The sequence below is a fragment of the Pollicipes pollicipes genome, unplaced genomic scaffold (genome assembly GCF_011947565.3).
Source record: "Pollicipes pollicipes isolate AB1234 unplaced genomic scaffold, Ppol_2.1 Scaffold_4002;HRSCAF=4701_pilon_pilon_pilon, whole genome shotgun sequence".
NCBI lineage: Eukaryota > Metazoa > Arthropoda > Thecostraca > Pollicipedomorpha > Pollicipedidae > Pollicipes > Pollicipes pollicipes.
In genome coordinates this window covers 19976590-20003132 of record NW_023596420.1, presented here as the reverse complement: position 1 = coordinate 20003132, position 26543 = coordinate 19976590, and the positions used below count along the sequence as shown (strand labels likewise).

At 51.3% G+C, this 26543-nt stretch overlaps 1 protein-coding gene across 1 annotated transcript in view; it reads right to left on the bottom strand.

The window, feature by feature from the left end:
• Positions 1-445: 445 nt before the first annotated feature.
• The window catches only part of LOC119094214 (uncharacterized), a gene marked incomplete at its 5' end in the record, with an annotated part of 35230 nt that continues 9132 nt past the window's right edge, over positions 446-26543 (bottom strand). The window contains 2 exon segments of the mRNA XM_037217289.1: positions 446-678; positions 22904-23037. Of these exon segments, the coding sequence (XP_037073184.1) occupies positions 446-678; positions 22904-23037 (367 nt within the window).

Sequence of the window (26543 nt, the reverse complement as noted above, 5' to 3'; positions counted from 1 at the left end):
TTCTCGTCTTGTCATGGCTTGCCCAAGATTGCGTTTCCTCGTCTTGTCCAGCCTTAGCTGGTCCACCCTGTCATATCTCGTCTCTCTTTCTCGTCTCGTCCTACCCGATCTCTTCCCGTCTTGCCCTATGTTGTCTCACCGTAACAGCTGATCTCGTTCTGTATTAACGCTTCCCATTATCATCTAGCTCATCTTGACCTGATCTAGCTTGACCCACTCTGTCCCGACCGATCCGATCCTGTTCTGGCCCAGCTCGTCCTGTCCTGCCAATGGCTCGGTCTTCCCTACCCTGACTCGTTTTGTGCTGCCCTAGCTCGCCTTGTCTTGCTCCAGCTCATTCCCTTGTTCTAGGTGGCCCCGTCCTGACCCACCTTGCGCTGTCCTGCCCCAAATCGTCCTGACATGCCCTACCGCACTGCCGTTGCCCGTCCTGCCCTGCTCCAGCTCATCCACGCCTGCCCGCGGTGGCCTGCCACAGCCGGCCAGCTGAGAGCGACACTGACTTGTAGAAGAGTTCGCCATGCGGCCAGCGGATCTGGCCGTGTCCCTGGCAGGAGAGCTGGGGACTAAGCTTGTGCGGATGCTGCTGCTGGAACGCGCGCGCGCCCTCGATGAACACCTCCAGCGCGCGCCCGATCTGCAGCTGCACCTCCCTGTTGCCAGTCTCGAAATGTAGTCCTGCAACAGGTTCAACGTGGCTTGTCAGTCAGACCGAGACGGAAACGTTGGATCCATCCACGTGTGTACAGATGACGGCATTGTGCCGTACATCATAACTGCGTATCGGACGCGGATGACCGCATGGCATGATACCCTGTCATGTTGACACGCGGCCCCGTCGCGCAGATACACGCACAGCAGCTGCGTTTCTGACAGATGCGTAGTGCGACACGTCCTCATCACACAGCGGCGGCGCGGGAGCAGCAGATGTGTCAAAACGCCTCGGCAATAACCGCACACTGCGCGTCTGGCTGCGACAGCCAGCCGAGTGACTGTCGCCGCGTCGTGGCACTCTGACCCGGCTGCAGCTGCGTGACCGGAGGGCTTCCCTGCCGGCGGGCGCGGCACGCCGGACCGACGGGCCGGTGCGGGCGGCAGCCGACGACCAGTGGTGATGCCGATAACAAGACCACCGGAAACGCGACGCGCCGGCCGGAATAACAAGCTTTGTTCGCCGCGTACACAGCTGCGGGGCGGCCGCGACGGACGGCCGCACACGGCCCGCGAGACAGGAAGGGGCGCGTCATCAGCTCGGAGGTCGGGCTCTGTTGGCGTGTCGCGGCACCGGTCAAGCCGTCCGCACACGCTGGAAGCATGGCTCAATGTCTTGTCTTGGGCAAAACGCATCTGTCAGTGCGGTGTTACCCGTCAATAGCTTACACGTTTTTGCAATTGCGAAAGCAACTTAGTTGTCGCGTAAAGACGTTCGTTCATTACTACTGACGTGTTTTGACTTCGAATAGAATGTGTGCGCAGCTATCAATCCAACAGGTCGCCAGGCGCCGTCGACGTCTGCGGCCGGTCTGTTCCGGCTCACACGGAAGCAATGCGGCACAGTCTACGCAGAGTACTTTTAACGGTCTTGACGGCCTACACGTAACTGGTGATTCCACGCGTTGAAACTGCGACGATGTTGGTTAAGATGAGAACCAGCAGTGCAGAATTGTAAAAAACTTATGCGGCAGAACTCCCAGAACGGGCATTTTTCGATGCGTGAGCGCCAGAGTTATGACTATTCCACTGACAGCTGACGTGTACACTGCCACATATCACATACCACATTCCCTGCCATGATCACACATTGTGTAATGTGATAACAAATGTCAGCGTTATTTACAACATGTTTTTTAAAAGATCAGTGACTTTCAGCGGTCAACCACAGGATTGAAACGGTCAGGAATTCCCCAAGACAGGCAAAGGAACATATACATATCCAGCAAAGGAAAATGAGACCACGGAGCTCATTCCGGCGCCGTAACAGCACAAAACCGAGTGATATCACACCACGTTAGCAAGCTGGACAAACAGTAAAATAGCCGCCGTCGGCGAATGGGCATGATAACCGGAGTTTCTTTAGACAACAGCATAATAAATAATCAGCCCAGTTAAATTTGACCTGCATGTAATGTGTGCCATGTTCATTTGTCATCGCTTTGCATGCTTTACTTTTTTGAGTGTTTGTTTAAGTATACAATTGATTGAAAGTGCATGAGAAATTGTGCGACATTTCTCAGACATACTTTCGGCGCGCGGACAAATCAGCAATTTCACAATTCAGCGAGACTTGACAGCTGACTGAAGTGCTTGTGCTTATTGCTGAATTTCGTAGTTAGATGGCAGCACAATAGCTTAGTGCCCATAAACATGTGGTCTCATGCAGAAGCGCAGCCACTACTAAGTTCTCATCTTTTTTAAATCCACATCTATCATCATTTTAGCACCGTGGATGACGCATCACAGGATGTTAAAGGCCGGCATGTGTTCTAGATTGGACAACACCGTAAATTTCATCATCTCTGAGCAGATATATCCAAACAAGTCGAATCTGTGGTCCTTCCCCGTTTTCTTATGGCAGGTTGTTGGTGAAGTCCGCCTCCATCCACACCCACACCTGTTTGAGGAAATTCTGCTCCTGATTTAACGCGTCAGACCTAAGCATCATTTATCCAGGCCCATGATAAAAGTTGACGCAATTTTCTATCCCGCTATATAGCCTTGAGCGGGGACAGGACAGCGGTTTCCTTGCCGAGAAAAGACTCCCATGCCAAAGACTTGAGGATTCTGGCATTTACAAGGGGTTCATTGACGGTCTATGATCACCGCTTTCTGAAAGACTGTTATGCTCCCATCCGCTTCGTCAATTGGTAAATACGAGAAAACCAGTCCGGTGCCTCCTGAGACGTTTACCATCATGCCTCAAAGACATTCAGGCTTTCAAACTCAAATTCTCCACTGTCGATCGGGGGTGGTTTCGAGAAAGTCGCATGATCAGCATTGGAGCATAAGCAAAACTCCGCATCACCTTCGGGATTTGGACGCCTGTGCTTACCTCACACCTGTCAATGTGGAGATCAAACCCCACAAAGGTCCCGCAAAAATGGAAAACAACAAAACGACTATGTGCTCTTTAAGAACATCACCTTTCAAAAATAAGGGAATTTAGTTTAATCCGCACCTCAGCACATGGACAGTAAATGGACAGTAAGTGCACCACAGCGCATGGCTGCAGTGGCTCTGTACGTGGTAGGGAATAGGTCAAAATTCTGGGACATTGCAGTGGGAATTGCATTCTTCACGCGTTCATCTCATTCATTCCAGGCTGCATTGAATCAGTTTTGGGAGGAAGATGTCAGTTTATGACATGCCCAGCGTACATTACTAGCGCAGAGCTAAGAAAACAAGGCGCTCTGTGTGGGAGAAAAACCTCAGCTTATGACATATCCAGCATACATTACTAGCGCAGAGCAAACAAAATAAGGTGCTCTGTTTTGGAAAAACGCGTCAGTTTATGACATGTCCGGTATACAGTACTAGCGCAGAGCAAACACAACAAAATGCTCTGTTTGAAAAGCTATTTTAGAGGCTAAGGAGGTGGAGCTAGGCGAGGAAAGGGCAAGCAATTGCGTTTTGAATGGGTAATCATGGGAATGGAGTTAACAACCACGGTGTAAGTCAACGACACAGCCTTGTTTCTTTCTTAGATGCGAATCTGCGGCTTCGGCATTGGTCTGTGCAGCAGACATGGGCGTGTCGACGTTACTCCAACCGTTAAGAGTTATGTAGCACCCGCTTTTTAGTTGCTGATTAAGATTCCATGATTGGTGATGACGCTGAGTGCATTTGTCGAAAGAGCATTTCTCATACTTTACTATTTCGTAACACGAATATTTCGTGAACTCATTGAAATGGATGCCGATCAAGCACATGGGCTGCCAGCCGCCAGCCATGAGGTAATGAGCTTGCTGACATGCGACAAATTTGGGAGGTGCTGATACGGTTGTTGGTTACGTGGCTGACATTGCTTTAAGAGAGCCTTCACTTTCGGAAATTGGGTTAGGTTATTCTGATTGTGGCGGTGGGGGGGGGGGGGGGGGGGCGTTGGACTGTGTTGTCAGTCCTGTTCCTGACAGCTGATGGACCTTGCTAGATCCCTGATTGCTCAGCTGGTTAGAGCATTTGGCTTCCAAGTCGGCCACCCGTGGCGGGGCGGATTCGAGTCGCTTTGGGCGCTCGCTGTTTGTCCTGGACTAAGTTGGCCTACGGCCGAGGGCAGCGGCCGACGAAAAGGTCAGGTGACGGCAGGGGACCGTGCCGTGCATTGCGGTACGTTGAAGCTTTCATCACCAAATCCTGCCGTTGACCTAGAATTTCACAATCAGATGGTGGGGGTCATGGCCTATATAACAAGCAATGCTTAGTGGTAGCTCTGGTCCCAGAAATCCATCCAGTTTCAAGAGCTCGTACTTAATTGTGAAAGCACGAAAACAAATGATGCTGCTTGAACATGACAGATATTATACCGTAGTGAAAAGGGATGAAGTATTACGGTTGGCTATGGTTAACCGGTTTGCGGGTCACAGGATAGCCGACCCGACAGCGTCGGCTAGCTGGCTGAAGGATTTTGTTAGCAACTAATTTTCCAATGTCGTGCCATACAGTGCAGCAGCAAAAACGTTGCTTGATTAGCATTTTGCTACTCCGTAAATTTTGCAAGTCTGAGAAAAACTACCATAAAAATCGCAACAGTGAGGAATTCTGCCAAAACACCATTAACTGCTCTCCTCTTTGGTATTTTGGTTCCTGTTTTTCTACAATCCAATATGAACATTCTCATCAACCATATCAAGCGATCTTCCGATAAGATAAAAGTTTAAGTGCACTCGTTTTCACCACACGTAAGAGGTTTAAGTGACATATTAAACTAAGAAAGAGCTTTTCTGTGATCAGACCATCGCCCGTGGGAATCTGCCGTCTTGGCCGAATGACTAAATGAGTGACTTATGCGCCACAAATCCACCGCTGGAATTCGTGAGCATGCATTTTTCAGCAGCTTTCCAGCCTCCCAAGGTGGGCTTGCCGCCACCTGCGGAAGGTCGATCGATCAGTGGCTGGCCTGCGTGACAGCCAGCTGGAGGACTGTTGTGTAAACGCAAAATTGTGCCCTCTGTGATCATCTGCGCAAACAAATTATGAGCCGAAAGACAAGCGTTGGGTTTTACCGCTTCGAATCTGCTTTTTTGAACAGCTTGGAAATGTCCTGCAAGAGACAACAGATCTGCTTCTTAAGCTGGCTGTTTAGTACCTGAATAAGAAATGCCTCAGTCCAGCATCCACCCATTTATGAAAACGTGTGTGGGTGCGTTGTATCTGGAGCTTACATAACTTTTTGGATTCAATATTATAATGTCCCATAGCAGCGGCACTGATTATTGACCACCCAGTGTGCTTTTTATGGGGTGCATGGTATGTCAGGCCTCAAGAGTTGTCTGAATTTCAACGCACTTATTACCGGTTGTTGGGGATGCAAACACCATTGGGCATGTAGATTTGAGATTTGCGTGTTAACGGTAGACGCCAGAGCTGTAGTTTATATATTGACAGCCAAGCTCACCACCAAATACATTGCCGCTTGTGCCCATAATCCCCATCAGTCTCCCAGCAATGACTTACTGGCATGAGCCTTCAGCAGTCCCGGGGGCTGCCGTGAAAAGTCATCATAATAATGACACCCGTGTTGAGGAAAATTGCCGGTGTAAATGCACCAAAGATTGACGGCACAGTTGTAAAACAAGTGGCCACCGGGTGCTCATACTGCTTACGTGGAACCACTGCAGCTTTAATTCATTCTGATGACAGTTCCGATGAGGCTAATCTTGCAACACAACGGTGCGCTAGTTGCTTTTTACGTGGTGTGGTGTTCGAGACTGAACGGAATTCGAGGCTGTACCGTGTTCAGCGACACGGTACGACGGGTGTCGGAGCACATCGCGGCCAGAGCCTGCGGGTGTGCTCGGCGGCGTGGCCTGCTGCAGGGGAGCACGGCCACGCTAGGCCAGTGGACGGCCGTCGACGCACCGGTGATGGGTGGTACGGGCGTGCTGGGCTGGGCCGGGGCGTCGGGTGTGGGACAAGGGCCGAAGTGGTGCAATGTACCCTGTCAAGTAATACCGTGTTTTCTTTTTGAGGCGCTGTGCTATGATATCACGCGTTTTGTCAAACTGTTGCGTCTAGCTGGGGCATGAGCGGATGTGGAGCTGGACGAGGAAACATTACAGTTAGTTCACTGTGATGCTTATTCACTCTGCTGTTATTTTTATTTTTTGTTTTTTATCTTTTAAGTGATGCGCATCCATTGGCCATTGCAGGTGGCGTTAGGGATTGTCCAGTATAGCCATTGCCTTTCCTTCACGCTCCATGAAAGAAAATGGCTCCGGCGGTAATACTTATCGGTTCAAAACGACCAAAAATTTTGGGGCTAGCCTCAGCTTATTTCATCTTAAATTTCCCATATCGTAAATGATATTATGAATCCAGAAGACACCTACTCGGCTCCGAAAAACATCCGACACTAAAACTGTCTCCCTTTTTTCGCTTTGCGTCCTGTCGTAAAGTTAAAGGCTAAGAAGCCGTCAAAATAGAGAGATGGAGAGAGAGAGAGGGGAGAGAGAGAGAGAGAGAGAGAGAGAGAGAGAGAGAGAGAGAGAGAGAGAGAGAGAGAGAGAGAGAGAGAGAGAGAGAGAGAGAGAGAGAGAGAGAGAGAGAGAGAGAGAGAGAGAGAGAGAGAGAGAGAGAGAGAGAGAGAGAGAGAGAGAGAGAGAGAGAGAGAGAGAGAGAGAGAGAGAGAGAGAGAGAGAGAGAGAGAGAGAGAGAGAGAGAGAGAGAGAGAGAGAGAGAGAGAGAGAGAGAGAGAGAGAGAGAGAGAGAGAGAGAGAGAGAGAGAGAGAGGAGAGAGAGAGAGAGAGAGAGAGAGAGAGAGAGAGAGAGAGAGAGAGAGAGAGAGAGAGAGAGAGAGAGAGAGAGAGAGAGAGAGAGAAAACAGAATTTTCAAATCATTGAATGAATATGGGAATTGCGGCAACTGACACTGCGGCCTCTAACACCAGCTGTCCCAATGCACGGTCGGCGAAATGTTATTCTTGACGTTTGCTCCAGGGATCCAAAGTCAAACACCGTGTCGATAGGAGATTTATAACCCTATCCTTTATGCAGTCAATTGCTCGTTAACTCACGCTGGCATCGACATGGTTCTTAGGTCTCATTTATCTCGGACAGATCATCAACATTGAGCGATAAGCCTGTTAGATCGTACCCTCGTGCAATTCTGTCTCAAGAGCCCCCCCCCCCCCCCCCCGCCGCCTCAGTGACTACCAGCGGAAAACGTCGGCCGACGTCCGACGGCTTCGGCAGCGGATGGTCACTGCCGCTGGGGAAAGGAGGGAAAGGGGGCGGCGGATGACATCAGCCACGATCCCCGCAGGGCGGGGCAGGGGCGGCGCCTCGGACGGCGCGAAGACTGATGCCGGCCATCAGGGCAGAGCGACGCTCTGGTCAGACTGGCGGCCGGCGGCAGCTGGTTAGACTGGCCGCCCGCGGCATCTGGTCAGACTGGCGGCCGGCGGCAGCTGGTTTGACTGATCGCCCGCGGCATTGGCCAGACTGGCGGCCGGCGGCAGCTGGTTAGACTGATCGCCCGCGGCATTGGCCAGACTGGCGGCCGGTGGCATCTGGTAAGACCGACTGCTCGCGGCAGTTGTTCAGGTCTGCTGTCTCCGACAGCAGGTCAACTGACAGCCGGCGGCAGCTGGTGAGACGCTCGGACCAGCGTTGCGTCGTATGGGGGGATTTAAGGGTAAGGCCAAATTGTCTATAGGCTTTTTCATCCATGACGTGTAACCAATAGGGCGTTTCGTGCATCCCGTGTTGTCATGTGAATGCAAGAAATCCACAGTCAAATAGCATACCTGAGCACATATCAGGTGGATGCAAGAAGTCCAGTCAAATAGCATACCTGAGCACATATCATGTGGGTGGATGGCAGATGTGAAGCATTACGCTTTATTTACCTTCACCTTGTTGTCAGACACCTTCGGCAACCGATATTAATTGGTTTGACCAAGGTGTACGGGAGAACGGGAGACTGCTAGTCACCCGTTCATAAAGGATTTACCCTGCGTGGTCAACTAGTGCATCCTCGCGTTGATTCACAACTGACATTGCTTGAAAGTAGCTGGCTTTGCTTATGGTGTGGCTGGTAAATTCTAGTCGACGAGTTCGATAATTTTGCAATATTTTGCGGGTTTCGGTAATTATGAGCAAAGTAGGGCTGCACGCCTCTGTAAATCTGACCGACAAAGCTTGCAGTTGGCGCTGATGCGTCTCATGTTTCAAGCCGGTTTCGCAAAGAACAGCATTGGCAGCCTGCCGGTCGATTACTGACTCATCTATGGGTCATGCAAGGTTGGGATCCGTTGGCGAGCTGTAGTTGTTGTCTTTGCCTACACCATGCAGTTATTTTTACATCTTCATCTCTTCTGATTGCCGAGATCTAACAACAATTCTTAACCCTTGCCCTTCGGTCGCTTTTTACCTTTGCCCTATGAGGGAGCCCACAGCACCCTAAGATTTCGAAAACTAAGCAAGTTAGAACCGTGGTGAAGACGTACCTGACCCACGGGAAAAGCTCTCGTCAAACCTGCTCAGATAAATGTTTTATCTGGTAGGTGTTTTGATAAGCTTTTCCTAAACTTTATCAGATCATATATCAGTTCATTTGTGCGACTGTTTGTGTGTTACAAAGCCTCATATTATTGTTTACTGCTAGAGGTCATCAAAAAAGATCAGATTACATAAAACATCGTTGCAATTATTCGCTTGGAACGTGACATGACACGCGTGGTTGGGGTAAGCTATTGTTCAATCAGGAATGTCAGAGGCATGGTCGATTAAAGTGGTTGCTATTTTCCAAACGTCAAATGACCAGAAACCCGCCATAGGCACCGATAAGATGCCCCTATAATATGTTAAAAACGCACGTCTTTAATGACTCCATCTTCAAAGCTGGGAGAAGCTCTTTCTTTTCTGTCAAAGCGGCTTGGGCAGGGAGCTAACTAAACATCAGATTATGGTAAAGCGTAAACACTCCAGTTCTAAATTCTTAGGATCAGTTGAAAACCATTTTACAGGCTGAGTGCCTAACCAGAAGCTTGCTAGAACTTATTCCAGTATTGGGTATATTGCCGCAATATAAACTAAGGTCACTTTCACCCGTATGCCATACACAGTTATCATTTCTGTGTTACAGTGGAGCCGGGATCTAAAACACCATATTTCATGCTCACACCATGCAAAGCACCAGGGTCTTTCCCGTGTTCCCTTCACCACAATGTGCCACTTTTATTGAGAGCACTCTAGCTCATAACACCACTGCTGATGGCAAAGTGAAACATTTGCGATACTTAACGTGACCAAAAGCTTTTGAAGTTGAACAGCTCCTTGTTGGAAATTAAATCTTTCACCCATTTTAGCATAACTAAATTATATTTATTTTTAAGTTCGATCTCTTTGGAGGCCAGTGTACTAGCGATCAAGCCATCGGAGCTACGTGTTGGTATCTTGCTTTGAGATAAAATACATGCAAAGTACAGAAAGACGTCCTCTCTTGGCACAGAACAAGTTAACATCCGATTTAGTTTTGACAAAAAAAAATCGCAAAGGCTTTGACAATTCTGCAGTCAAATTATCCCCATCTGGAACTGTGCCTCTGATGCATAGCCGACAATGCTCCATCTGTATGATCTAAGCCGACCAAAGCGCTCTCCCACTTGACGATGTTCCTGGCATGAAAGACTTGTGACACAAAATTATTCATTCCAGCAATAGTTGAGCGAAATGAAACGTTACCAGTTTCACACACTGAGAAATAGCGCAATGGGAGGATTGGTACGTGCAAGGATGTGACGATGCAGTAGCACCTTGCACAGTAAATAAAGGAGTAGTTTACTAGGTTCGTGTTCAGGTCACAAAACTTGCAAAAATCTTGCAATGTAAAAAAACAAATTTATTTAAACAGGTATCATTGCCTTTGGATATACCCCGTAGCTTTTAAGGCAATTATCTGGGAAATAGCTTTCGGTGAGTCAAATCTCCCTGATCAAATTCCATGCGGCATATTTAGATGGCTTGATTTGGTCTTGACGTTGGATCTAGATTCGTCAGGCCGGTCAGGTCACTTGCCAACGAGCAGTGTCATCTACCCGTCATGCGTCAGCGCAATCCTGTACTTCTCAGACGAGGCGCGGAGCAATCACCGCACGGCTGTTTCGCTCGCAGTTCACGCATGGGCCGAGCGGTTCCATATCAGATTTCGTGGTCCATGGGACCGATTTCGCCTGCAATGTCTCAAACGAAAAGTTATGGGCTGTACTCTGCATCCATTTAGGAAGAATCCAATTCGAATTATGGGTTCACAGAAGCGCGTACCGAGAATGCACCGGAAAAGGCGGGCGAGAGCCAACCTTACCGACAGGAGGTCATCTTTTAAGTATTCGCTGCATAGCAGAACTGAATCAGCCCACCCGTACCAGATGACCAGACAGGGCTCCCACCGAGCGCCGGCCTACGTCACCGGACAGCGGACTGAGCAACCTCAGTCTAGAGTACCCTGAGTCCAGAGCTGACGGCCGGGACCGGACTCATCTCCCCCCCCCCCCTCCCGCGGTCCGCCGGGGGAGGGGGGGGGGGGGCGAAGGGGTTTCTATTGCGGCCGCCGCCGACCGTAATCAAACAGGCTACGAACATGTCGCCTGAAGGGGCCCAAAGCCTAGAATTAGGCTTAACTTCGTTACAATATTCTGTGCATCCGGCTCTGGGCTAGGTACTCCGATTCTCATGGGTATGGTCAGTGGCTAGTTTTCTTGTATTTAATTATCTAAAAGCTGATTTCAGACAAATTTGGGCTTTTATCACTAGGAAGCCGGTGACAGACAATACATAAATACATAAAACCTCCAAAAATGCCGTGCTTTACCACGGAACTCCTAAAATATCCTGCCAAAGTTTTGCCAGGCCACGTCAAATCGATATGCCGGGAATAGTCGCCAGTCTTCGGCGCTCTGACTGGAATGGAGTGGTAATGACGTGGGACAACCAGGACAGTGGCCAAACCGGCCGCCGCTGGACAAAAAACCGTAGGGCTAAACAATAAAAATCGAGCAAAAGCAGACAACCCTCATGGGAACGGATGTAAAATCATCGACACCTAGCATACAAACTGAAAGAAATACCGCGCAGTGGGCGAGGCCAATAGGTAACGTTGACACTTAAAATGGCAACGAAGTCCCGCTGGTTGATACACTGGCAGAAATGACGAAATGAAGGTATCTACACAGTCCCGCACCCGGGCAGGGCCGGCTCCGCCCGAAACGGCTCCGGCCCCTGGTTCGGCACGGCGCGCCTCGCACCGCGTGGATGTGCCGGTCGCGCCGCGTCGCGCAGCCTGCCGTGTTCGGCTGTGACAGCGCCGGCGCGCAGTCGTCGCTGGCCAGAGTGGCCCCTGATGTACGCCAGAGTAATAGCTGTCGGCGGCGACCATTTGGAAGCGGCGGGGGGCTGGGCGCCATTAATCGCCGTCCCAATGGCCGACCCACAAAGCCCCCGCGCCGACCGGCAGCCGGGCGGGCCGGCATCAGACACGGGCGCCACCTGCCTGTGTCCATCTATCCCTCTATCTAATATCCAGCTATCCAGCTGCCTATCTACCCATGTATCTCTAGATCTATCTATATATCTGTCCATGCAACTATTTATATATATATATATATATACATATATATACATATATATATACACATATATACATATACATATATATATATATATATATATATATATATATATATAGACTCATATATTCTTTGTTCGTTAACAGTAACAGTGGTTTTCTTGTTTATTACTGAACACTTGCTTTCTGGGTTTGAATTATTAGAACATAAATAAGAGGCATTGAGAGAAGAGTTGAAGCGGACCACATTCCTGTCACGCTTCTTATATACCGCCGATGTTTCGTCAGTCCTTTGATATTCTCAGAGCATGTAATGTAAATCATATTTGTGACAGATAATAATGCCAGGTTACACCCCTTATGGTTTGTAATTAACTGATAACTTACATGATAGCCTAGTTTGCACATCGTAGCTTTGATGCAAACCTGCTGCAGCTTAATCAGCTAAAGCAAGCCTCAGCACCCTAATTTACTACCAAACTAAGCGTAAATGACAAGATCGACATTCTTGACCGTGTCGTTGGATGTTAGCTGCGGAATCTTTGCTACCATTCCTATCGGAAGCCAGCAGACTCAGGGAGATGATTGCACGGCTCGAGCCCTGTCCAGGCAGATGCAGAAAAGAGTCATACAGCCTAACGTGACCAGTTCAGTCACCTTGTTCAGTCAGCTAGCAAACGCATACGCGACACAGTCACCACATATGTCCAAGCCTGTTCTGCCCTTCTCCAGACACAAGAGTCCCATAACGGCGGCCCTAAGGCACGTGTGGAATCCCACTACCTCACCAGCGGCCCACCAGGCAAAAAAGGTAGATATCACCACTATCGTAGGCAAAGGCCACGATGTGAGACGACTACATGTGATCGAGTCTGTCTACAAAGGTGACATGGACCCATCTATCAACAGGCAGGTCAACAGGTAGGTACCCCAGGCCTCTACGACGGTCGGACCAACGGACGAGACATAGTTTGCACTGAAAGTTTACATGGAAAAATAAGACTTCAGCGAAAGTTGATTTAGCTGTTTGGCGTTGGTATCCATGATTTTGCTGTGAATTAGTACCTTGTGGATATGCAGCATGCATCGCGTGCTGGTGAAAAAAATGTCAATAATTACCCTGGCGTTCTGTGTTTTGCCTCAAAGCCGTGGTGTGCAGCCTGCCCTATCATGTAAGTCGGTCAGCTAATCTGCTCTGTTCGGCTATTCTGTTAGCTAATCACAAACTATGGACAGGGTCTGACCTAATGCTATTCTGTGTCATAAATGTGATTTAGGTCTTATGTCTTGAGAACGTCAAAGGATTGATGAAAGCTTCGACATAATACGAGTCATGCATCGGGAATGTGATTCGTTTGGAGTCTTCTCCCAATGCGCTTCTGTTTTTGTCCTGAACAGGCATAGCCAAGAAAGCAGGCGCACCATTCGCAAGATCAAAAATACGTCTTGAAAGACAGTAAATAACGAAGCTGTTTTACTCTTAATGAATGTTGTTTACCAAACTGCACACACGCACACACACACACACACACACACATACACACACACACACACACACACACACACACACACACACATATATATATATATATATATATATATACACATATATATATATATATATATATATATATATATATATATATATATATATATATATATATATATATAATGTTTAAATGTATCAGCAGATGTAAATCATAGTTAAAATGTGTACCAACAATCATGTATGACCTTCCCGTATCTGAAAATTACAGGTGGTGTGGGTGAACACTCGCCCTTAACCTGCATATTCAATACATAGGCTCAGGATTCCCAATGTGCGGCACCCGTACGGGATCCCGCTTCAGCACTTTTTTAGCACTTCCAAGATCAAACACTTTGTGTTGCAACGGATAGTTCTCTTGACATGCTCGTCAGACGTTACCTCCTAGCGTCCAACGAAGTTCTTGGCCTACCTGTTCAATATGTCACGGATGGGCCAGCGTAAGAGGGACGCTCCTTGGAAACAAATTGTGTTCCCCCTTCGTCAGCAGCTCAACGGCAGCTTTTTCGGCGGAGCGACAGGTAGGCGCGTCCGACCAGAAGAGCACGTCTCGCCTCCTGTGCTTAGGGTCGATGGAGAGGATGCGTCTCTTTGGCATGCACTCTTTGCGGCAAGGTTCGCCATCTAAAACGTCTGTGCTTTCGCAGAATAGCCTTTTTGACACTGTGCGGGCTTATGGAAAATTACATTCGACGTCTTTGGGAAATTTTCCTCTGAAAGCAAAGACTAACATTTGTAGTGTATTTGCAAAATAGCCCAGGTGTGACATTTGTAGTACATTTGAAAGGCAGCCAGGTGTGACATTTGTAGTACATTTGCAAGGCAGCCAGGTGTGACATTTGTAGTACATTTGTTGCAAGGCAGCCAGGTGCGCAGAGGTTCCCCATTTTCGGGAGTGTTGTTACCTTTGTGAATATTACCGACGCCTTACTCACCTTACCCGCTGGGTAAGGTGGCATTCGACGCTGATCTCTTCTCTTTCGTCGGTGGCTAACAGAGGTGGCGCATCTAACTCTCCTCCATCCGGTTTACACCTGCCTCGCTGCCAGTTCTGGGACGATTTTCGTTTTCCGGCAGGTCACATCCTCCTTCTTCACGTGTGCCTCACGCACGGTTGAGACATTGTGAACATTTAGACCAGCTTTCTTGTCAAAACGCCGACTTTGTTTTTGCTTGCTGGATGAGGGGTTTACATAAATTGCTGCTCATTTACTTTGCAGTTCTGCGAGAAATAACGTTTCATTGAAGTGAAATATCTTCACCCATCCTTCAATTTTCCACGATGTTGTAGTATATCCTGCAAGCAGAGTTGTGTTCGATTCGAATTCGTTGAGCCGACTCAAGACTTGCTCACAGGTTTTGGGATCCGAATCAGCTCACTACTCATGGCCGTTCCACTGGCTTGGTTCGACTCAGTTCAGACTCATTGCTTGCATTGAATCATTTGACTCATGACTCCAGCAGCTTTCAAAGTCAAAGATCTGATTCAGTTCTTGCTCGTTTATAAACGAATATATTTATACATGCATATATGTATGAATATACTTGTATATATATATATATATATATATATATAATTTGTAGCATGCCATGGAAAATTGGTACACATAGCCTAGTAGCAATCTTGTGGTCTGAACTTACCAAACACCGAGCGGCAAACTATACTTCTTCTGTGACCTGTTACCAACCAGCCCTCCACAGCCCCAAGCACAAGGTAGCAAATTCTACCTGGCAGCTACGGCACTAAGCCTGATTGTTTGCAGCCCGCGCCTGCCATGTGTCAGCCAAGTGCATTCTTGCGTAGTTACTTACATTCCCACTTGCTGGTATTACCCATGCCATCGGCGATGGTATGTCAACAATTCAGCATCGGATTGCAATTCTTGCAATAACGATAAGCTGGCATAAGTTACAAACATATTAATAATTTACCTACTTACCTGAGCTTAAAAGTTATTACGAATTACGATTGCATTTCTAATAATAAGCGTAACAAAAATCCACTTCATTCGGCCCACATCTCCCAGTCAGCAAGAAACTGAGCCTAAACTAAACTGAGCGTTAAACAACTGAACTAGAAATAGACTAACGTCGGCGCCGACTGTCGTCTCCACCAGGATACCTTAAACTCATCCCCATCAGGTTATTATCTCATCATCTGTGATGGGTTAGCAGTAATAACAGGGTTCCGCGCTGCGAAGGGATTGCGCAGAAATAGCCATAATGGGTTGCGTGGAAATAGCTATTGCTGAATATCCTTTGGAGGTCACCGGCAACATACAATCCATATATGAGACGAGACGACCTTGCTGTTTATTTCATTTAGCCTCAGCAAAAGCATGCTTATATCAGTTCCAGAGGAAGTGAATGAGGGGTCAGGTAGGGATCAGTTCATTGTTGCACTTAACAACAATGAACATTGTTGTCACACTTGAAAGCAATGAAAAATATGGTTATCCCTTGGGTTTATCGGTAGCAGGCAGTGTTTCAATGGTCTTCGGACGGAATAGAGGAATGTAGGATACCGTACCAAGTAACTGTCCTCTGATTCCTGCATAATATTTGGCAAACTTCAGTTCATGATCAGCAATATCGTTTTCGATGTTTGGATACTACAATGGCAAACTTCGTGCCAATTCTGCGGAAAGCTTTATAACTGGCGCCTTCATGCTGTTCTTTTAAACACTCAATGGAAATGAAATGCCTCGCAGTTTACGACCAGCCCAGCCGCCGGCCATCTTTATAAAACTGTGGCAGCCACTCCTGTTGAATGTCCTTAAACATCACACTAAATATCATAGGTGTAGAGCGAATAAATTGATGTGCCACACGACATAAAATGTACGAACCTATCATGTGATGGCAGAATCTTGCATGCCCAGTAATTGTCTGTGGTACAACCGTGCTTTGGAATTCGTACCAAATTTTGGTGCTCACTTTAAGTGCAAGCGTGCCCTCCAAGGACAGTACATTTTTAGGTTGATTTAGTGTTCATTTTCAATTATGGACATTAAGTGGTGCATAATAAGATGAGTTTGGAATGAAGCGATCTGTTTTACGTAGCACTGAAATTCGGATTTCATGATATCGAGGACAGTTCAGTACAAAATATTTAGGATCTTCATATGGATAGCCACACAAGCAAGAGGGACTAAGTGTAGTTAGATTTTGAATTTCGAACAGGTGGACATTCGGGTCTGACATTCCCAATCTCAGCCTAGTATTTAAGATGGTACCATGCCTGGATCCAAGTGCTGTGATACACCGGAGGCGCAACCACACCGCAGCGGCGGTATATTTCCCATTTGAAGGAACGAGAAGACTGGAGAGATGACACCTCAAGCGGGAACTGGTTCCATCTTCTCGTAGTTGGTAGAATGTAGGAATTTTTGGTATGTTGAGGTTCTGTTCAGTGGTAATGTGAATGTCGTTGCATTGCGTAGTGGGCGTCCTGTTGCGAGTTCTCGTGTGTCAGGTAGAAGCGCAGTGACGTTTGTTGGCAGTAGGATGTTGGTTGTGGATGAGGGTGTGGAACAGGCGTCAGTTTGTGCATGTTTCTTCGTAATTTGAGAGTGCTCCATCCCAAATCGTCCAACGGTGCACGAGTGTGTGTTCTGTAGAGTGCACCAGTGATTAGTCTTGCTGCTCTGTACTGTAATCTGTCAAGTCTAAGGGAGTCGCTGGTTGTCAAAAGTCCGTTGTATACTACGTCACAATAATCAGACAAAGGAAGAATGTAAATCGTATATATGTCATTGAGAATATACCGAAGTAGAAGTCGCGATAGTGGGTAGAGGTCCAATGGCTCCACTGAATTTGGAGATGGTGTCATTAACATTCTAATGAAAGTGCAAGTCGGTAGATATCGTCAGGCCAAGGTGTTTGTGGTTTGTACGGAAGGAATTCGTTTGTCATCAAATGCCAGCTGCGGTGGGTTATGTGTGTTTCTGTTGATGAATGCTTGTTGAATTCTTTTCGTGGCGTTAAACGTGATGAGCCAGTCTTTGCCAAACTCTTGTATAATATGTAATTCGTGTTGGAGTGCTGCTTGTACGGTAACTAGGTCGTGTGAGTGACCTGTGTCTAGCGTAGTATCGTCGACAAAGAACAATACGTCATTATCAGTTCTGTCGGTTAGGTCGCTAAGATAAGTAAGATATATAAGAGGAAGAAGAGGTCCGAAAACAGACCCCTGACGGCATCCAGTGTATATGGTCCTAGCCGTGGTGAAACTGCTGTCTACCTGAACTATCTGCTTACGGTCTGAGAGATACGATTCTAGCCAATTTAGGAGAGTTCCTGACAAAACACAATAGCTCTTGCACTTGAGTAAAAAGGCCCTTATGCCACATCTTAGTCAAAAACTTTACTTATGTCCAAGCAAATGGCTGTAAAATCATTGCCTCGGTCCAGAGCTGCATAAAGATTGTTAATAAAAAATACCAGCTGAATTTGTGTGCTATGTTTTGGACGGTATCCACTTTGTTTCTCAGAGAGAAAATACCTTGGCTTAGTGACATGCTGGACAGTTTAGTGAGTAGTCTTTATCAATATGGCAGTCAATTTTAATAGTTTTGCTGGGAGATTTTCAAAAACACATGATTTGTTTGGATCGAGAGAGTCGAATGTGCTGTCCTTTGTAATGAACTTCATCCTCTGTAATGAATATGCTATCTAACGTGGGCGGTGGATCCGCAAGCGCGGTCTCGGGGACAGGTAGGTCGTCAGTTGCAAGTTGTGGTTGTCTGGCAAAAAAGTCACCTAGTAGGTTGCCTTTATCTAAGTCTTCTGTCAATGGGGTTGAATCGGGTCCTACGAGCGGTGGCACTGTCTCAGCTCGTGTCCGTCCTATCATTTGTTTAAGAATGCGCTGGTACGTGTGTGGGTTTTGCTTTGCATGGAAGAGGTTGTTTACTTGATATTGCAGGTAGCTGTTCTTAAGTCGTCTGTTCATGCATGTGGTAAAATTTCTTTGCTGTCGCCAGCGGTCTCAATGGTCATCAGTCATATACCTCTGAGCTCGTCTGAAAAGTCTGTCTCTTCTCCTCACCTATCTCCTAAGTGCAGCATTGACCCAAGTTTGTCACACCTGATTATCTTTGTTGGGATAAACATGCATGTGAAACTCTCCCTGATGCACCTACAACACAATGCTTGAACGCATTTGTCTGCACGGCTGGTCCAGAAGCTTAGCTTGTGCAAACATTTCGTCAGGGAATTTTTTATCGAAAGCTTTATCCGCAGAAACTTGTCGGTTTTTGGTATCAGCGGGTATGTCCTAGATTTGGGTAGGCTTATGATGCCACTGGGCTGAATTGGTCGCATCGTTTGAGTGAATTTCAGTGGCACTTTGCAGACAAACCACGATCATTGACAGCTGTTCAAGCTGTCATAGTAAAATCCCTTCTGGCAACCGGTAGAGCACTGTTGACATGCCATACAGTTTTAATTTAGTCATTGATCCAGCAAGGCCGTTATCTCGGATTACGACAAGTGCTTCAACGGATACCGACCTTACAGATTGTGGGAAATCCTAAATATTTCAAATTTCCGAATCAAGTATGTGCTGCGTCTTATTTCATACCGCATTGTATCGTATGAAACACGAAAAACAATCGTTCTCTACCAATGTACCATTTCACACAGTGCTTTAAGATTGTCGCTTTATGCCTTCCATCGCTAAATCGTCACCCAGTTGTATAATAACTGATGCATGTATGCAAACGCATCGTGTGCATGTGGACCACAAAATCTCACTTCAAGTAATCACTTATCACGCTTGCGTACGTGCGCACGCGCGTCTGTGTATGTATATGTTTGTTTCGGACAGATGTGGATGTGGTGGATATGAGAATGAGTAACAGGTCCATTACCGGGCAATAGATTGGATTGGACATTTGCCCGTCGCAGATTACTTGCAGCGGCCTCCGATGGCACCCTGCCAGCCCAAATGCGCCGGAAATCGATGTGCGATCACGACCGGAGGTCCGTAGGGAGGAGATGGGAATACGAAGTCCGCCCCACGGGAGTGGGCGGCGCACAACAGACGCAGCCGGAACACGGCCGCTCGGCGACGGCGGCGGCACGGGGGCGGCGCGGAGCACAGGTCTGCGGGGGAGCGCCGACGGCGCCGGCTGCAGGGAGGGGGCCGCCTGCCGCGGGCACGGGGGCGGCGCGGAGCACAGGTCTGCGGGGGAGCGCCGACGGCGCCGGCTGCAGGGAGGGGGCCGCCGCCGCGGCACGGGGGCGCGCCAGCCCCAACACCCGACCTGGCAGCCGCTCCACCCTCCCACTGCAGTGCCGAGGGGCTGGCCGTCATCGGAGACGAAGAGAATGCCAGAGGCAGATGCTCAGACAGCTGTAGTCATGCGGAGAGCCTGCTCTGCTCGCGGTCAGCGACAGGCCGTCGGGAGTGTCGGCCTGTCAAACCATACAACGCCCGGCACCACGCCAAGGCTCAGTTGCAGTGGCCACTGTTGGCTCGGGAAGCCACGCGCTTGTGAACGGGTGGCTCTGCGTTCCCCGACGGCTCAGGCGCTATTGCCCGCCGGGCAGGCTGCCACCTGGCAACGTCGTTGGGCGTCTCAGCGTCTTGGATCATATAATGGGCCATTCTGTGCCGGCGTGCCGGCTCCATAGCAGCAAGGCCTCCCCATGCTGCTCCCGTGTCACATGCCATCTGTCCTCAGTCATCCGCCAAACTAACTACTCTAGCTACCGCCACCGTTCACACACGCTACTGATACACGTACACACACGTCACGCACGCCCAGCTCACCAAGTCGATGGCATGAGATGGCGGTCGTCGCGTCGGCTCGAACAAACAGCTCAGGCATCGCACGGTGCGGTGCATAAGGGCTCGGGCATCGCGCGGTACGGTACATAACGGCTCGGGCATCGCACGGCGCGGTGCATAACGGCTCGGGCATCGCACGGTGCGGTACATAACGGCTCGGGCATCGTACGGCGCGGTGCATAACGGCTCGGGCATCGCACGGTGCGGTGCATAAGGGCTCGGGCATCGCGCGGTGCGGCACATAAAGGCTCGGGCATCGCACGGTGCGGCGCGTGCGCCGCACATTTGGCACGCGCACATGAGGCCAGTGAGTGTCGGAGGCTTAGGTGTTAAGGTTGGAGTCCAGGTAAGACGGGCGGTGGGATGCGAGCGCCTCGCCTGCCGCTGCGGCGGATGACTGGGGGACGCGGCGCCGGGGGTGGGGAGGGGGCCCGACTGTGGGCCAGTTGATCAGCAAATGTGGCACTAGCGGGCGAAATGGACGGAAGCAACAGCGGTTACGCTAATAGGTGCGGCCGCTGGGAAGTTTCACGAGAAAACCACGCAATCGACCTAAACCTACAAACGTGCCTCGCCTGTCCCACAACACAGTCAACGGGTCCTGAAGGGACACATGGACACCATCATGGACATGGACACCAGCACGCCGGCGGGGTAATGGCCTGGACGCTCGATCATAACGATCACAGGCGGCCTCCCTGAGGAGGTCGGCGCGGGCATCACAGTCGTCCGCGATGCGTTCTTACTCAGGTGCGAAAGCACGGTGGTGGAGGGGACCGCCCAGTGCAGAGGATGGTGGAGGGGACCGCCCAGTGCAGAGGATGGTGGAGGGGACCGCCCAGTGCAGAGGATTGGAGGGACCGCCCAGTGCAGAGGATGGTGGAGGGGACCCCCAGTGCAGAGGATGTGGAGGGGACCGCCCAGTGCAGAGGATGGTGGAGGGGACCGCCCAGTGCAGAGGATGGTGGAGGGGACCGCCCGGTGCAGAGGATGGTGGAGGGGACCGTGGAGGGGACCGCCCAGTGCAGAGGATGGTGGAGGGGACCGCCCAGTGCAGAGGATGACTGCAGAGACGCTCGGCCAGTGACGGCCCTCGGCGTGTTGCAGATCTCGAACGGCTCACGGGCGAACGCAATGGAGTCCAGGTCACATGATGGGGTCACTTTTTGCGCTAGCTTTTCGATCAGTTTGGTTGTGCCCTGACGTGGCTGTCTCAATGGAAGTAGAGCAGAGACGCACGGTGATGCACACCCCAACGCCGCATGAAGTCTCAGGTGTGACGGACAGTGTACTGATGTACTGCCAGTGCCAGTAGCAGATGACAGATGTACTGCCGGTTGGCACCGCTCCGGAGCACGCAGGGAACGCCTGTCGCGGCAAACATGTGTCGCAGGTGGCGGACCAGCGTCCGGGTGGCGGCGTCGCCTTTACGGTGCACAACAGCAGACCTCCCGGAGAGGTGGCTGACCTACACCAGGTAGATCTGTCTGTGTGACTGAAGAAGTCGATGGACGCATTCGAAGACTTGCATCGGCTTGGGCCGAACATCAGCGGCTCACGCTGATGACTAGGCAACCGCTAACGGCATGCCTGGCGTGAGCCGACGTGATCGGCGACGTGGCGGTCGGTCCCAGGCCAGTACACGGACCGGAGGGCGCGACGCTGAGTGAGCTCGGTGATACGGGCCATGCAGGCGCGGCGGCGTCCCCTTGTGTGGAGGCCGCGAAGAGTGGCCATCCGAGGGCCGCATACCAGGATGCCGTCGTTGACAGCGAGGCGCGCATCACGGTCTCAGTGCAGTGGCCAGATCAAGCCGGCAATCGCGGAGGCCGCACAGCACGGCCCGGCCAGGACCTTCTCCCCATGAGACCGGCCTCCTCATGCTGCTCAGGCGCCACATATCGACCTATATGTAAAGACATAACTCAGACTGCTAGAACCACCCGATCGTCCTCGGCACTGAGAAGTTGCCAAAGCAGCCACGGTCCCAAGTTGTCTGCCGTAGAGCTCACACGAGTTTGCCTGAGCGCGTTTCCGACGTTCATGTTTATATGACTTGCGGCTTATATGCATTGTATGCGCTCTTTCCTTGTACGTTGCTCCGGACGAAATGAGCCGGACAACGCCATTGCCCGCTAGTTATAACAAACAAAGCAAGCAGGCCTAGTCCGAAGCTTTTGCCCTAACTTAGGTATCAACGGCCTTCCTTCCAAACGTTGGAATTTCGCCACTTTAAGGTGAGTAGAACGGCCAAAGAAATTAAGTCGTCGTGACCCAAACTGCAGATCAACTGCGCGACAACCTTTGTCTGCCAGCTATGGCTGCTGTGACCAGTTCTCTCCTTGCAATGTGCCAGCCGGCCAGATCGAATGCATCCAGCTGACAGTGCCAGGTCCACTGACCTAGCATGCCAACCGGGAAGGTGAGAGCGCCAGGTCCACTGACCTAGCATGACAACCGGGAAGATGAGAGTGCCAGGTCCGCTGACCTCACATGCCGACCGGGAAGGGTGAGAGCGTCAGGCTCACTGACCTAGCATGCCGACCGGCAAGGTGGGAGCGCCAGGTCCACTGACCTAGTATGCCAACCGAGAAGGTGAGAGCGCCAGGTCCACTGACCTCACATGCCGACCGGGAAGGTGAGAGCGTCAGGCTCACTGACCTAGCATGCCGACCGGCAGCGCCAGGTCCACTGACCTAGTATGCCAACCGGGAAGGTGAGAGTGCCAGGTACACTGGCTCAGCATGCCAACCGGGAAGATGAGAGTGCCAGGTCCACTGACCTAGCATGCCGACCGGGAAGTGCGTCAGAGTGAGCAGGTCGCTGCCGATCACGCTCTGGGTGACGATCCACACGTAGTTTTTGCCTGTGATCTCCAGAGCCTCAGCCGTCTCCATGATGTCCCTGGCCTCATCCCTGTGGAACAGCACGCTCACGTCAGCAGAGGTCTCGGCAGCGCGGTGCGAGACTCCTGCAGGTCCGGCCCTGCCACCTGTATGCTTCACTCGTCCGGGCGGCGGCACTCAGCCTGGCCATCATGTGCATGCACGCAAGAACAAATGCATCGGTTAACATTTTAATGACTGACTGTCGATCGCTAGTGTAAGCAGTGGTAGACCCTGCCGACCACCGCGGACACCGATAGCCGGCTCGTTCGCTACTCAGGCTCCAACGGTACGGCCCATGTGCCAACAGCGATGTCGTAATTCACGCCCAAAGACAAATAGCGGTCATTGTTGTGCGACTAGCCGTTCAGATGCGTCATTTGTACGCCTTGATCGACCAGAAGCCCACTACCGGCCCTGCGTCTCGCAAGCTGCATAGCGTTCAGCTCCAAACGTGTGCCGTCCGTTCGCTGAGAGCACCAAGGCCCGCCGCTTTATGTGCCGCAGTCCACGCTGACGCCGGTTGAGGGTGTACGGCGCGAACTGGGCGCCATGATGGACACACGAATGAACGCCACGTGAAATGAGCTGCCATATTCGGCTGTTATGGACTGGGTCACGGTCCGTGACGTGCCCTGCTTAACTCGGCACAACATGACCACCTTCAAAGAAAATGTGCCGAAGGTCTTCCCTCATCTGATATAACAAAACACGGAGGTAGGCCAAACCAGCCCTTCCCAGTCTGTGTACACAAGTGACCACTCATGCTTTCTCCCCACGTGCGCGCCGAGCGGCAGAGCCACAGAAGCCCTGCAGTGGCGGCGGCATGCGATGTTCAACGGTCTGTTGGCACCACCGTTTGCTGGTGGGAACCGGTCAGGTGTAGAGCGGCGTCCCAGAGCGGCTGGCGCGATATCTGAGCCGGCTCCGGCAGCCGGTGTGTGGGCAGGAGGTGGGGCGCGGAGAAGGGGCTGTCTGGGGATGCGGAAGCGCAACGGAGGTCACCAGAAACACGACATCAGAATTAGCAACTCCTCCCCTCTCCCTCTCCCCTTCTCACTTCTCTCTCTCTCTCTCTCTCTCCCTCTCTCTCTCTCTCTCTCTCTCTCTTTCTCTCTCTCTCTCTCTCCTCTCTCTCTCTCTCTCTCTCTCTCTCTCTCTCTCTCTCTCTCTCTCTCTCTCTCTCTCTCTCTCTCTCTCTCCCTTCTCTCCTACTTTTCACTGTTCAGTAACATTACGACATTTTTCTTTGGCCCCTTGTGAAAACGGACGAGGCAATGGGCCGTGTGAGCATTACACGAGTAACAGAGAAGCAGCTGAATTAAACTGGACTCCTGTCGGCTCGGCCACAGCACGCGTCATGCCTTGAGATGACATAAAATGTGCACGTTGTAAGCACACACGAATGGACAATGCATACTATCCTGAACATTCTTGCAGGGCACCACCATGGTGTGGTCTCTATGAGCTCAGATTCTAATATCAGGCACCAGCGTTACCGCAGCACTCGTCTTTCGCGTACAGTGAGCGAAGAGATGGCACTACTGCGAAAGTGGCGATCTTGCATCGATTTGCGCTTGCGTTGACTGGGCTCAACATATCTAACCACTATAACATGATAATTGCGTGATGGCCATTTTTCATGGTGGTGTACACGTTCGTGACTTTCATGGCTCCGTGTTCCATGCTCTAGGTCCCTCGGACTTGCATTTGGAATAAAAGGGCAAAGAAGGCTTTAAAGGCAGCGATGACCGCTTCCCAGTCAACTGCTGTTGTTCCTGTGGACCAGGTGGTGCTGAGCTGTGCAGGTGATTTGTAAACCGCATATTCGCCTAACGATGCAGTTTGTTCTAAGTCCACGCTTGCTGTGGCTGCCGCGATCTAGCGATAAGCACAGAAGCAGCCGACATCGGTGGGTCCGTGGTTTGCACTCAGTTGCGCGTCACTTGGCTCACACCGTGACGCCCGCTTGACCGATACGACAGTCATCCTCAGCCACATCCAGCACGCGTCCTCAAAAACATGTAGCACCTTGCGGATGGTATCTGGAACTTTGCCGCCCTTTGCCACAGAATGCATGAATGTGTACTTAGAAGTTGCAAAAATCATGCAACGAACGACGGCTGCGCAGGGCCGGGCAGCTGAGACTAAAAACTGTCCATGGTCAGGCCCACTCGTGGCCATCACATTCACTGACGTCAGCAAACAGCATGCTCTCACACAAACCAAGCGCGGTCATTGCTGAGCCGCACGCAGTCGTCAGTCAGAACAGCAGCAGTCAGAGGGGCTAGTGCCAGTGCCGCGCCTCCCCAGTTGTGCGATTGGAACGTTCCGTCAGCCGGTGTGTGGTGCGTCGGCTGGTACCTCAGAGAGGCCAGTACTCCGCTCGGCGCCCCGGGTGGGTCACAGGATGGGTGTCAGTCGACGGCGCGGGTGAGTGACAGGACAGGTGTCGGTGGACGGCGCGGGCGGGTGATAGGACTGGTGTCGGTCGACGGCGCGGGCGGGTGACAGGACTGGTGTCGGTCGACGGCGCGGGCGGGTGACAGGACTGGTGTCGGTCGACGGCGCGGGCAGGTGACAGGACTGGTGTCGGTCGACGGCGCGGGCGGGTGACAGGACAGGTGTCGGTCGGCGCCGCGGCTGAGTGACAGGATTGGTGTCAGTCGTCGGCGCAGGTAGGTGACAACACGGGTCTCAGGTGTCGGCGCGGGCGGGTGACAGGACTGGTGTCGGTCGGCGGCGCGGGTGAGTGACAGGACTGGTGTCGGTCGACGGCGCGGGCGGGTGACAGGACTGGTGTCGGTCGACAGCGCGGGCAAGAGACAGGACTGGTGTCGGTCGTCGGTGCGGGCGGGTGACAGGACTGGTGTCGGTCGACGGCGCGGGCGGGTGATAGGATTGTTGTCGGTCGACGGCGCGGGCAGGTGACAGGACAGGTGTCGGTCGGCGCCGCGGCTGAGTGACAGGATTGGTGTCAGTCGTCGGCGCAGGTAGGTGACAACACGGGTCTCAGATGTCGGCGCGGGCGGGTGACAGGACTGGTGTCGGTCGACGGCGCGGGTGAGAGACAGGATTGGTGTCGGTCGTCGCCCCGGGTGAGTGACAGGACTGGTGTCGGTGGACGGCGCGGGCGGGTGACAGGACTGGTGTCGGTCGACGGCGCGGGCGGGTGACAGGACAGGTGTCGGTCGACGGCGCGGGCGGGTGACAGGACTGGTGTCGTCGACGGCGCGGGCGGGTGACAGGGACTGGTGGTCGGTCTACGGCGCGTGCGGGTGATAGGATTGTTGTCGTCGACGGCGGCGGGCAGGTGACAGGGCAGGTGTCGGTCGACGGCGCGGGGTGAGTGACAGAATGGTGTCGGTCGTCGGCGCGGGCGGGTGACAAGACTGGTGTCGGTGGACGGCGCGGGCGGGTGACAGGACTGGTGTCGGTCGACGGCGCGGGCGGGTGACAAGATTGGTGTCGGCGGCTAGCGTGATAAGTGGGGACTGGGCACACTGGCAGAGGTACTGACACTGATGGGGACACGGG